This window comes from Dipodomys merriami, unplaced genomic scaffold (assembly GCF_024711535.1).
Source record: "Dipodomys merriami isolate MVZ:Mamm:240054 unplaced genomic scaffold, mDipMer1.0.p SCAF_29, whole genome shotgun sequence".
Classification (NCBI taxonomy): Eukaryota; Metazoa; Chordata; class Mammalia; order Rodentia; family Heteromyidae; genus Dipodomys; species Dipodomys merriami.
This window is the reverse complement of record NW_027204381.1, coordinates 8,933,467-8,947,559: the sequence shown is the minus strand read 5'-3', so window position 1 is coordinate 8,947,559 and position 14,093 is coordinate 8,933,467. Positions and strand designations below refer to the sequence as shown.

At 41.2% G+C, this 14,093-nt stretch overlaps 1 protein-coding gene across 1 annotated transcript in view; it reads left to right on the top strand.

Annotated features, from left to right (window-relative positions):
* Nucleotides 1-5,019: 5,019 nt before the first annotated feature.
* The window catches only part of Jam3 (junctional adhesion molecule 3), a 60,560-nt gene continuing 51,486 nt past the window's right edge, over nucleotides 5,020-14,093 (top strand). The window contains 2 exon segments of the mRNA XM_070038337.1: nucleotides 5,020-5,080; nucleotides 5,083-5,223. Coding sequence (XP_069894438.1) covers nucleotides 5,020-5,080; nucleotides 5,083-5,223 — 202 coding nt within the window.

Genomic DNA, 14,093 nt, shown 5'->3' with positions numbered 1-14,093 from the left:
TCCTAAACTTCTAAGGCCCACCTTAGGTGAATAGTTTCTCACATTCTCTCTAGTCCACTGGAAGTAGTCAATAGGCCAAGTAAAGAATTTTTTTTAAAGGAGCAAGTCTGTTTTATTTAGTCACAGGTGGCCTCCTTCTAGGAGGACTGGGAATTGTTGTTTTCTAAGCAGTCCAGGACACCCTTTCTGTGGTGTCTGTAAAGCTGGGTGTCCCCAGCCAAGCCTTGCTTCTTGCTTTCCTCAAAGAAAGATTTTGAAGGCTGGAGGTGTGACTCAAGTGGTAGAGCACCTGCCTAGCAAGTATAGAGACATGAATTCAAACTTCAGTGTATTAAATGAGAGATAGAGAAGAAAGAAAGAAAGAAGAAAGAAAGAGAGAGAGAGGGAGAGAGAGAGAAAGAAAGAAAGAAAGAAAGAAAGAAAGAAAGAAAGAAAGAAAGAAAGAAAGAAAGAGAGAGAGAAGGAAGGAAGGAAGGAAGGAACGAACGAACGAATGAACGAACGAATGAAGGAAGGAAGATTGAGTTGAGGCAGGAATGTTCTTCATAAAATGTTCTTCACTGTGATTTAGGGTTCATAACTTTTAGGAGGCTCAACCTTGAGGAAATAAATCTTGTATCATAGGACATTCATAATGCACAATATTGATTATGTTTGATTGGTGTTGTATTTTAATGTGTGCTGGGCATAAAGAGGTCTTGGCTGATGGAGATATAGTCCAGACACTAACTCCTGCCCTACATTAAGTGAGGGACTTCCTTACACACACACACACACACACACACACACACACACACACTACCTCCTGTGAAAGTTTTATTAAGTAGCTACAGATGAAGGCCTCTCTCCAGGAAGCTTTTTGACAAATATTTGGTACCAGCATGACCTTTATCACTATAAACAAAAGGAATATAGTAACTTAAACTGCAGCATATATTTTCTCTTTTTTATTGTTATCTTCAAATAGTTGTACTGAAGTGAGGAAATAAAAGATTTGGTTTCATTTACATAAAGAGCAGTGGGGAATGAAGTGAGGAAAATTGAGTCACAGACATCCAGGTGCCTGGCCAGGTGCTGGGTCTGGGTTGTTTAGCTCCCCTGCAGTTCTGCATCTTGTGCTGTGTTTACGTATAATGCTTTGCTGAGGCTTGGTCTCCACCCAAATGTGACCCTTGTCTTTGAAAGCTTGGTGCAAGCTCTGGGGCTGCAGGCCTTCACGACTGGCTGCTTGCACACCACTGGCACTCAAATAAGGACTCCAAAATTCGACCTCTCAAAATGTGGCCTCTCTAATTTTCTCATGGTTGGTTTTATATCTGATTTAAGGTGTAATTCACCGCACAACAGTACAAAGAAGTTTCAATTTGACATGGCCATTTATATGTAAAACGCATCTTGATCAGTGTCATCTTTTCCTTCATTCTTCCCCATCCTCCCATCTTTCCTATCCCCACCCATCACCGAAAGTTTTCTAGTTCCATTTTCATACGTTGAGTATTATGCCTATATTCACCTACCATTCTTTTCTCCCTTTCTCAGTCAAGACATGTTTCAGTTTTCTGGTATTTATTTTGTTAAACGACTTGTTGGTTGTTCAAAGGAGTTACCCATGGGATATCACACCTATATATGCCATACTTTCATCAGTTTGATCATATATATGTATATGTATATATACATACATATGGAGCTGTATGTATTTTTCATATACACATGAGAAGGAGCATGTGTTCCTTGTCTCTCTGAGCCCGACTCCCTTATATACTTTTATTGTACTGAAGCTTATCTTATTGGAAAAGATGGAGATGATGTCTACTACTATTTTACTAAATGGAAAAGAGTTCTCTTATTTATTTATTTATTTGTTTGTTTGTTATTTTTTATGCTGTTCCTCGGGCTTGAACTCAGGGCCTGGGTTGTCTAAGAGCTTTTTTGCTCGAAGTTAGAACTCTACCTCAGGAGCCACAGCTCCACTACAGGCCCTTTGTTGATTACATGGAGATAAGAATCTCAAGGACTTTCCTGCCTGGGCTGGCTTTGAACTATTCTGCTTAGATCTCAACCTCTTGAGTAGTGAGGATTACAGGTGTGAGCCACTGGCTCCTGGCTTGGGTTCTCTTATTAAGATAAAATTACACTTTGAGGATAAAGAAGAGAGGATTATAGTTGGGATAAAATGTAGGAGAGTGTTACAGGAGGTATAGTAGGAGAGATAGGACTTAAAGGGAATGGGAATGCAGCAACAGGAATATGATAAGACCCTTGTAAAGCTCTAGGAAGGATGTTTTCATAAAACAACTTTAAGTTCATAGTCTCTCTTGAGGCAAAGAATCCCCCTTCTTTCCTGCTGTAAGGATTGATTCCAGGTGATCATTCAGAGGTTTAAAGACATTATGAATGAATAGAAGTCAGGATCTTGTTGCTTTTTAAGAATCTAGAGATTAAACATACATTGATGTAAAACTCCTTGTTTGCTTTTATTTGCTTTGACTCCTGTGCAATTGGAAGTTGTTGTTGTTTTAATCAAAGCTCCTTAGAAATGTTCATTTTGCCTGATTTGAACCAAAGCAGTGGGTAAGGGAAGGGATAGAGGCAACAGATATTTATTGAATGCCTAGTATGCTAAACGTTTAACTTTATGCAATCATTCCAAAGAAGTGAGTACTGCAATGATAATTTTAAAAATCAGGAATCTAAACCTTAGGGAAGTAATTTTCCCAAGGGTACAAAAACCTGAGTTCTCGAGTTGCTTGCCTCAAACGAATTTTGTAGAAATCTTGTTATTTACCACTTGATTTGCATTTTGTGTTTGCACTAAACAGTACTCACAATGCTTTAGAATTTAGCACATACCTATTTAGTTTCCTGAGTTTGTTAGGAAATGTATCTTTCCTGGTAAGCTGCATATTAGAAATAATTCTGGGTAATGCTGTGATAAAGGTGCAGATTCCAAGGGCTGGGAATGTGGCTCAGTGGTAGAGTGCTTGCTTAATGTACATGAAGCCCTGGGTTCAATTCCTTAGTACCACATAAGCAGAAAAAGCCAGAAGTGGTGCTGTGGCTCAAGTAGTAAAGCTCTAGCCTTGAGCAAAAGAAGCTCAAGGATAGTGCCCATGCCCTGAGTTCAAGCCCCAAGACTGGCCCTCCAAAAAAAGGTGCAGATTCCAGAGCTTTGCTTACTGAATGCTTCTAAAACTTTGATCTGGTCTCATTGAGCTCTTGAGGGAACAATAAAACTCTAAGGAGGAACAGACCACTTCACAGCCACATGTGTTACTCTGCCTGCTGCAACCCTAGTTACACTTACATTCCAGGAACATACAGATCTCAGCCAGCAGTAATTACATACTAACTCCATCTGTGGAGGAAAACCAAATGCTTTACAATGAAGCACCTGCCATCATCTCTCACAGGACCCTCTGCCCTTTATAGAATATTCATGAAGTCTTTCTTTGAAATTTCTGCCTGAGTTTCAAAAGAGTCCCGAAAGGAGAAAGAACCATTTCATAAGGCAAACAGGAAATCCAGCAAGATTAAGGAGGCACTGATTTCTAAAAACTGTACTTTATCCACCGTTAGACACCATCTTACATTTCTTGAGCAATCAAAATGCTTTCTTCCATTATGCCTGACCATGTGACCAGAGAGAAAAGAAAGAAAGGAGAAAAATAAAATCGGTAGTCCCAAGCAGAATTTCCCTCTTTCCATTTTCTCTATTTGTGTTTGATTAAAAGTTTTTTTTTTAAGTCGGTCGTGGGGCCTGAACTCTGTCCCTCAGCTCTTAAGCTCAAAGCTAGCGCTCTACCACTTGAGCCACAGTGTCACTTCCAGGTTTTTCTGCTTATGTGGTGCTGAAGAATGGAACCCAGGGCCTCATACATGCAAGGCAAGCACTCTACCACTGAGCCATCTTCCCAGCCCCGATTAAAAGTTCTTTTATACATATTTACTTGTGACTTTGGTACATAGTGACCTGAAATGCAAAGAAGCTTAGGAAAGTAAAGGTAAATAGAACCATAATAGGTTATCAATTTTTAATAATTCTTTCTTTATAAGATTTTGGGGGGAGGGGAGGGAGATAACTAATTCACACTTACAAAGTTTGAACAGTTATAAAGACTTACAAAGAAGATCATATTGTGATGAACGTTGGGGCATTATACTTGGCAATAACCTCAATCTATTTAATATTTCTTAGCATATGTAATATATAATATTATATTTGGTGTATAATATATAGTTCCAGTTTTCAAAAACTACAAATAATAAGAAAATGTAGGATGATCACATGCAAAATTAAAATCTTTATGTTGAAGAAAAATGTTGATTGCTGGAAACTAGCACCTTTTTAATATAACTATACTGGAATTTGTTGTTACTATGGGACTATTGGGATGTTCTTTCTATAGTAGATACAAAGAGGTTTTTTCCAAGGATTTTTCATAGTAGTAATCCTCCTTTCTCCTTAACTTCCGGTTCGCTTTTTCTCTTTCTCTGCTTATCTTCATAAGATCCTGCTCTATTTTTCTTCTCCAGCCTTAGCATCTCCCAATATTCAAAATTCAGAGCATAGAATTAGCTTCCAGGATGAACTCTCTACCACAAAAACAAATCAGTTTATTTTAGCAAGATTTTTTTATGTACTAGCTCATGATATATATATATATATATATACACACACACACACACACACACACACACGTCTTGCTAATGTTTTAAGCAGGTTTCAGCGCTTTTTCCTGTCATCTTATTTGGAATTGCAAATCCTAAAGAAGTAAAGGTAACAAGGCTACATCCTAGTTTATAAAAATAAGAAATATGTCTTGAATTTTAATCGGACTATCCCTTCTCAGACTCGTAGGGATGGATTTATTTTTAGTTATAGAAATGACCCCTTCTCCACTCTCAGCACGCTGCTTTACCCTCCTCCCACTAAATTCATTGAAAGAGGTCCCCTGGGCCGGGTCTGGAGAGCATCGTTGCTTCCATGGCAACCAGACATTAGCTTCCTCTGTTACCATGGTACCGGCTCGGCCCAGCCGGGTGGTCACTATGGTAACTGGAGGTGGGTCAAGGCTGTCAGGGCGCATGCGCGCGGTGCCGTTGAGTTGCGCGGCGCGCCCGCGGGCCCCTCAGCTATCTTCGACATGGCGCTGAGACGGCGACGAGGCGTCCGGGTCTGCGCCCGGCTGCCCGACTTCTTCCTGCTGCTGCTTTTCAGGGGTGAGCTGGCGCGTTTCTGGAGGGTCTAGGAGCGAAGGGAGCCGGGCGGGCCGGAGCGGCTGAAGCCGGTCCAGGCAGAATAGCGGTTCCCAGCCGCGGGGACTCCGGGGGTCCCGGCTCGGTTCCGGGGCGGGCTGGGCCCCGGAGGGGCGCCCTCGCGGGGCGGTCCGTGCCGGGCGACCCTCGGCCCGCCGCGGCGCCCGCGTGGGGCGAGTTGCTCCCCGGGACGGCGGGCTGGTCCCCAGGCCTGGGCGGGCGAAGGACGGCGGCAGCTGCGGCGTGGGCTGGGGAACTTGCTGGAAACCCCGGGGAGCCGCGCGGTGCGCGGCGGTGCGCGGCGCGGGGCCCTGCCCCAGCCCGGCCGGGCCTGGCCGGCTGCTCGGGCGCAGCCCTCGGGGGGGACCTGCCCTGCTTCTGTCTCCTGCCATCGACTGAAGAACTGGACTGGGCAAAGCCAGCTTTGCTTTCCCGAAACCCTTGGTGCAGAGGGTTTGAGGACTTTCCTTTGTCTCCAGGAGACTCGGACCCCCCCCCCCCCCCATAACATCTGGGCCATTTTTAATGAGGATAACGCTGATACGCTCGAAAGTTTTGTTTCTCTCCTCCTTCCTCCTCACTGTTTTGGAATTACCTCATGGTAGTATCTTCCTTGTCCTGTCTGTTAGACAGAAGTTTCCATCTACTGAGCATTAATACACACACACACACACACACACACACACACACACATATTAATGTACACATGAACATACACACAGAGCACTTGGAAACCGTTATCTCATGTCGTTACAGCAGCTGTATGAGGAGGGTTCTAACCAACCCGTTTTCAGAGAAGAATGGATCATCTTGTTTTGTTTTGTTTTGTCCCCCCCCCCCCCGCCCCCCGCAAGCTGCCTTCAGGATGCACAGCGTCAAACTCACATTTGCTAAAAGCATCATCCCAGAGCAGTTGTTTTGGTCTGGTAGCCTTCCAAATGTAAAAGCCTTCCCAAAGTAACCACCGGTCCAGCCCCTTTTCTGTCCTTAGGTCATCTGGATTTTCGGCTTTGTTCTTATCATCATCCCTTCAGGTTTTCAAAACAAAAAAAACAACAACAAAACACCAAGGGATTGTGTGGGAGTGGTGGGGGGGGAGGGTGAACAGTCTTCGGAAGACAAAGCATTTTAGTGTTCATTCTATTGGGATGCTAGCAATGGTGGATTAAAAAGTAGGGGGTCTGGTCCAGAAGCACTGGAAACTGGGAGAAGGATGTCTCAGTTTGTGGTTGGTGTGACCTGTGCTTTGCCTGGAAGTTAACTTCCAAAACCAAGTGCAGTTGGGAGATGTAAGTTTCCAAAGGGTAGCCAGGGGACAAGAGTGTCAGGAATGTCCAGCTCCCACTGTGTTAGTCACACTGACACTGTCCTATTCACAAACTGGAACAACTCCCTATTGTCAAAGAGGTTTGTTCACATGAAAGTTTGCAGTTTTTATTGTAGAAACATTTGGCATTTAACTTCAGGAATTAGTTTCCACTTAGTGGTTTGTTAAATAATCTGATTTTGCCTTCCCTGAGCAGCTAATTTTGTGGCTTTCTTGCTATAATATACTGGGATTTACCTTCAAATTATAAGAAGAAAAATCAATTTGCAAACCAGAGCTAATGACAGAATCAAAATGGTAGGATGTAGCTTGCTTGCTTTATAATTTACTTATTTGTTGATTGTGGGGCCTGAACTCAGAGCCTTGACGCTGTCCCTAAACTCTTTTGCTGAAGGCTAGCACTCTACCAGTTGAGCCATAGTTCCATTTCCAGTCGTTGAGTGGTTCATTGGAGATAAGAGTCTCATGGGGACTTTTCTGCCAGGACTGGCTTCCAACCACAATCCTCAGATCTCAGCCTCCTGAGTAGCTAGGATTATAGGCATGAGCCACCAGCGCCTGACTCTTTTCAAAAATGTAAAAGAGGGGCTGGGAAGGTGGCTCAGAGGTAGAGCGCTTGCCTTGCATGCATGAGGCCCTGGGTTCGATTCCTCAGCACCACATAAACAGAAGAAAAAAAGCTGGAAGTGGCACTGTGGCTCAAGTGGTAGAGCACTAGCCTTGAGCTGAAGAGCTGAGGGACAGTGCTCAGGCCCAGAGTTCAGGCCCACGACAGATCCAAAAAAAAAAAAAAAGAGAGAGAAAAATATAAAAGAAAAACTTTGTTTTTTTTTCTATTATTTATATCTTAAGCATACCCTAAGGCTTTATTTTTTTTGCAGATCATACAATGGTGTCTTTTTTAACTTTCAGGATTTTTTCAATTGTATTACTGTTATATCAGTAAAAAAGAAAAGCTCCCCACATAATAGCCAACATTTCTTTGGTCGTTAACCTTTGCTGGTCTCTTTTATAAACTTTAGCATGGACTTTCCTACCTGGGCTAACACAGTCTTTTAAGAGTTTGTTACTATGATTTTTCCCATCTTGTGGATGAAGAAATAAAAGTATGATGAGATGAAGTCACTCACTCATGGTGATATCCCATATGATCTAAATCTGGAAATCTTTGTGTTAGTAAAATTTTTATTCTGCTTGACAATGAGATTCTTATTATTGGTTAGTGAGCAAAATTGTCAAGTTTTAAAGCTACATCATTTCTATGTAAAATATCCCTCTGTTGAATTGGTGACAGGTGCAGTTCAGCTTTTCAAATGTTACGCCATATGTCTTTCTTGAATGATTAATGCAGTGTTTATTGTTAGTTTCAAAATCTTTTGATGTCCTAAAGAGAAGTATTTTATTGAGAATTAAAACAACAATAGTCTGTATTCTCAAAGTAAGATAGTTTGTGTGCTGAAGGGTTATAAAACCAAAAACTCATAATTTCTAGGAAATTTTTGAGGAAATATTCTAATTCTTTTATTTGCATGTGTTTGGACACTTGAACTATATTTTAGAATGGCCTGTCATGTTAGGTTGTTTTAATTCCTTTACAATATCTGATAGTTAAAATCCTTGTCACATTTGTATATTTTAAGACAACACCAGGCCCTGAAAATATGCAGTGCTTCAAATCAGCTGCTCATTCCCAAATGACTTGTTGATGGGCATTTGTTCTTGAGTATTACAGGCCAAAAAGACTGGCTGGATAGCGGCTGAGATTTTAGTCATAAGTAATTGTAGTGTTACACCTAGACAGAGTTATAAGCCACCCAATAACTAAGCTTTGTGGAACTTGCTCTTAAGGCATCCTGTAAGGTAGGTTTAAATAAGCTATTTTGGAAGAACCCAGACCAAGTGTATTTTCTGAGATTGCCATGTAATGTCACAGAAGCAGCTATGGATTTAGCAGCTGTTAGAGATCTGAAATTAGCAAATTCTTTCTCCATAAATTCTTTAGATTTTTTTTGAAGCACAACTGGGCTAAAGAAAAGAGAATGTGTGAATGAAATTAGCATGTATAGAGCTAATAAATTTAGATTCTCTCCCTCTCTCTCTCTCTCTCCCTCTCCCTCCCTTCCTCTTCCTCCTTCCTTCTGTCCCTCCCTCCCTTCCTTCCCCCTCTCTTTCTCATTCTCTATTTCTTTTTTTTTTTTTTTTTGGTCCAGTCGTGGGGACTGAACTCTGGGCCTGGGCGCTGTCCCTCAGCTCTTCAGCTCAAGGCTAGCGCTCTACCACTTGAGCCAGAGTGCCACTTCCGGCTTTTTTCTTTTTTTGCTTATGTGGTGCTGAGGAATCGAACCCAGGGCCTCGAGCATGCAAGGCAAGCGCTCTACCACTGAGCCACCTTCCCAGCCCTCATTCTCTATTTCTTATACCAGTACTGGGGCTTGAATTCAGGGCTTGGGCTCTGACCTTAAGCATTTTTGCTTAAGCTTGTACTCTACCACTTGAGCCACAGCTCCACTTCTGGCTTTGTGAGGCGTGCGTGCGTGCGCATGTGTGTGTGTGTGTCCTCCTCCTCCTCCTTCTTTTTTTTGTCAGTTATGGGGCTTGAACTCTGGGCCTGGGCGCTGTCCCTCAACTCTTCAGCTCAAGGCTAGAGCTCTACCACTTGAGCCATAGTGCCACTTCCAGTTTTCTGATGGTTAATTGGAGATAAGAGTCTGGACTTTCCTGCCTGGCCTGGCTTTGGACTTTCCTGCCCCACCTGCCTTTGAACCGTGATCCTCAGGTCTCAGCTTACTGAGTAGCTAGGATTATAGGTGTGAGCCACCGGGCCCGGCTATATTCTCTTTTAAAATGTGTTTAGAATGAGGTGCTATGAACACAAATATGTATATGAATGTACTTGTTAGGATTCAACCCAAGTTTTAAGTTCTTGAATGTGTCCTCTGAATTCTAGTAGTGTTTCAAAATATTTTCACTGGGGAATGAAGAAATCCTAAGAGAAAATTTGGTAAGCACATTCCTTTATACTCAGTTTAGGAATTACAGTATCCACTGTGGTACTCTGTTTTGGAGAGCTAAAGTGTCAAGCTAGTGTCTTTTTGCCACTTTCCATAGCACACAGAAAACTTTCAGAGAATTAACCCTGTTTCTGATGTTCAGTGTGAGTTTTTTGTGTTAGTATGTTTGTGTTTTCTTTGTTTCTGTAGTTTCTATTGTATATTATATATTACATTTCCCATGAGTAGTTACAGAAGTTACAGAGTTTCTTGTGTGGAAAAATTAAGCTGTTTAATGAAATTAAGACCATATAAAGCCAGGTGCTGGTGTCTCATGCCTACAGTCTTAAGTACACAGGAGGCTGAGATCTGAGGATCACAGTTCAAAGCCAGCCTGGGCAGACAAATCCAAGAGACTCTTATCTCCAGTTAACTAGCATATAAGCCAAAAGTGGAGGTGTAGCTCACGTGGTAGAGCAAGAACATGAGGCCCAGAATTCAAGCCCCATTGCGGACACACACACACACACACACACACACACACACACACACACACACACACACACACACACACAGTATATAAATATTTTTCCTTATGTCTTCATTATTTCTAGAGCATCCCAAGGTCCTGTGATTTAGCCTTGTCTGCAAACTATTACTAAAATCAAATTCTGCATTATCCATGCTGTCTCTGGCAATCTCAGTTCACAGTGATCTTTCCTATCTTTAAATAATCTATCTACCTTATCTATCTATCTATCTATCTATCTATCTATCTATCTATCTATCTATCTATCTATCTATCTATCTATCCATCTATCATTGTAGTTCATCTTAGTACAGCAAATAACACTTGTTATGTGGGCACTTTTCTTCATGTAAATGGTACAAAGTGAATCAAGCATTCCCTTCCTCAAGAGTCAGGACATCAAAAAACAACAAACAAACAAAAGAGTCAGGGCAACTGTATATGCTTGCTCAGTATACTGAGCTTTAGTTTTTGGGTATATCATCTCAATGATATTTAAAACGTTCTTAGAGCCAGAGGCTGGAGTTTAATTTCTGTTTTTGTCTTTCCAGAGATGAGTCTAGTAAATATTGCTCTCCTGTTTTTGTCACTTGAAATCCAGTTAACATTGTTTAACTACTGCCTATGTGTCTAGGCATGCTTAATGTATCTTAGTAGTTCCAGTGGACCTCAGGTTTTAGAGTAGTATTTCTTGATTTATCTTTTCTGTCATCTACCCTCTGTGGTTCAAAGGTTAAAAAGAAAAAAGGTGAAAAGCTTACATAGAATATATTGTTGAATTTGTTGCACAAGACATCAGGGAAAAAGTGGAGGAGATACTCCAAAATGTTGACAGGTTCTGTTTGTGACTAGCTAGTCTTAGGACTGATTGATGTCTACTTTTATGTTTTGCTGGCCGATTCTTTTATCCTTCTTATTCTTTTATCCTTTTGCCTGTTTTTAAATTTTTTCCTTAATGAGGATTTTTTTTTCTGTCTACTATAATGAGAAAAATGTGTTTTGGTTTAGTTTCTAGTACATGCAATAGTGGAATTTTAGATTTGGCACCAGCAAAGAAACAAACAGTTGGTTTACTACAGTATGACATATGTGTCTTTCTCTAGCTTAATTATCAGTGACGTTAGGTGAAGGAGGAACCCACTTAATGCTCAGTTGTGTGGTCACATAGGTCTCTGTAAGTCATTTGAGAGTTTAGTTGTCACTGGCTTTTAGCTAGAGGAGCCAGCTGTGGCATCTTCAACAAATGATTAACTGGAAACTGAAAAGAGCTGCTAAGAGTACCTCCTTATCACCCCTACTCCCACTCTTTTTTTTTTTTTTTTTTTTGTCATTGGTCATGGGGTTTGAACTCTGGGCCTGGGCGCTGTCCCTCAGCTCTTCAGCTCAAGGCTAGTGCTCTACCACTTGAGCCACAGTGCCACTTCTGGCTTTTTCTGCTTATGTGGTGCTGAGGAATCGAACCCAGGGCCTCATGCATGCAAAGCAAGCACTCTACCACTGAATCACTTTCCCAGTCCCCTCTCACTCTTTTTGAACAGACAAAAGAATCTGCTTTGTTACCTCACTAAAATCTCTGTGCCAGCCAGGAACTCCTATAATTTCTTTCTCTTCGGTGCTAAGAGTATAAAGTCAGATTGACTGCTGTGGAAAGTTGACTCAGAAGATGGTTCCTATGCCTCACAGTAGGCATATTATCTCCTTATAAGACACACCAGCTTTGTTAAAGAAAGTAGGTAAACATGATTTCTGAGTAATAAGAGTCTTACTTAGATTGTGACTTGGATAAAGAGGTTTTTTTTAACTCTGAAAAAAAAAAAGATGGTTCCTGAAGATAGATGTCAGTTAAGGTGCCCCATCATTTCTTCCTGCCCAACACAGACTTCCCTGTTAGATATCGTTCTCAAGGAAAATATTTGTCCTTAGAATGAAGTGCAGCTATCTGGAGGCTTACAGAGACAGCAACAAATCCCAATACAACTGCTTATTTTTGAGACAGGATCTTGCAGTGAAGCCAAGGTTGGCTCTTGAATTTTCCATTGTCTACCTCAGCCTCCCCAGTGTTAGATTAAAAGCACACATCACCATGGCTTGCCTTTTGGAGGATAAGTTTGATTTATATAAGTGCAAATTTGGGGAAATAGAGAAGTTAAAAACCAGGAAAATGGAGGAAATAATATGAGCCATGGGATAAACGTGGCAATTCATATATTGTGCTTTGGGAGAGTGAATTGTTACCATGATAAATAACAACAGCTACCATTTATTGAATACTATGTTCTAGGCACTGATTGCTTTATCTGGCATCGTAGTGAGTTTAGGCTAATATAACAACCTGAATGCTCCAAACAACAGACATTTGTTTCTTACCATCCTGGAAATAAGACTGTCCAAATATGCTGGCAGTTTTAGTCCCTGTGAAGCTTCCTTTCTGGCTGGCAGATGAGTGCTGTGTTTCTACATGGTAAAAGGAGAGAGAGCTCTGAAACCTTTTCTTTATAAATTCCACTAATCTCATGCTGAAGGCTTCCCATCATGACCTCATCTAAACCAAATTGCCTTCCAAATGCCCTTAGGGGTTAGGGTTTCAACATGAATTTTAGGAGGACACAAACACCCTGTAGCACCTGTAACTACTTTAATTTATTTTAGCAGATTTATTTTAGTAGATATTGAATTTGAGACTTGTGCAAGCTAATTACATGGCCCATAGTTATACCTAGTAAATAGAGGAGCCAGGTTGTTCATTGTAGAAAACATTATAAGTAACAAAATTGAAATGTACTTTAAATGCCAGCATAAGAAATTTAGGTTTTTTTGTTTGTTTGTTTGTTTGTTTTTTCATCCTGGTGCTTGAACTCCAGGCCTGGGTACAGTTCTTGCTTCTTTTTGCTCAAGGCTAGCACTCTCTCAGTAGAGCCACAAGCCACTTCTATTTTTTTCTGTTTATGTGGTACTGAGGAATCTAAACCAGGGCTTCATGCATGCTAGGCAAGTACTCTATCACTAAGCTACATTCCCAGCTAAATTTAGGTTTTAGTAGCAATGTAAGGGCTAGAAATTAATTAGTGATTTTGACTCAAGGAATTTTTGTGTACAAAAGGAGTCAAGATGATGGGAGAGGAAAAGCCATTTAGGAAGCTGTTAGAATAGTTCTAGGTAGCGTCCTGTAGTGCCAGTCTCTTGACAATTAACTAGGTTTTTTTAAACTAGTGGCTCCCTTCCCCCTTAGACCAAGGAATATTTATGAAGATCTCCAGACACGGTTATAGCACCAAACCGTAAGTATTACCAAACCTTCTGTTTTCCCCCTACAAAACACAGAAATGTAGGACCTTTTCCATTGTAACTAAGCACTTATGTGCTATTGCTGAAACTTTTGCAATTTGAGGTGCAAAAACAAAATTATATTTCATTTTCCTTCTTCACAATTTCATGGACAGAAGATTCATTATTATTATTACTATTTTGGTTGGTCGTGGGGCTTGAACTATGGGCTTGGACGCTGTCCCTGTACTGTTCAGCTCAAGGCAAGCACTCTTACCGATTGAGTCACAGAGCCACTTCCGGTTTTCTAGAACCACTAGAGATTAGAGTCTCACGGACTTTCCTGCCTGGGCTGGCTTAGAACTTTGATCCTCAGATCTCAGCCTCCTGAGTAGCTAGGATTACAGGCATGAGCCACTAGTGCCTGGCTAGAAGATTCATTCTTTAGCAACCTCAGATGCCTTTTATCTTAGTAAGTCAAGAACTTTAACTTTATCCTTAAAGGTGGCAAGCATCATAAGGTAGCAGGACTATAATTAAGTAAACTAAGGGCTAGTTGATCACAGTGCAATATTATGACAGTTGGTCTGATAACCCAGATACCTTCTAAGTGACTAAAGAGCCTTAGACAGCTCATTATTGCATGTACTTAGAAGCATAGATATGCTGTAAAAAGGGCCGATCAGTCCTATCCTAGGGAAGACTGAGCAGGACAGTAGATTTC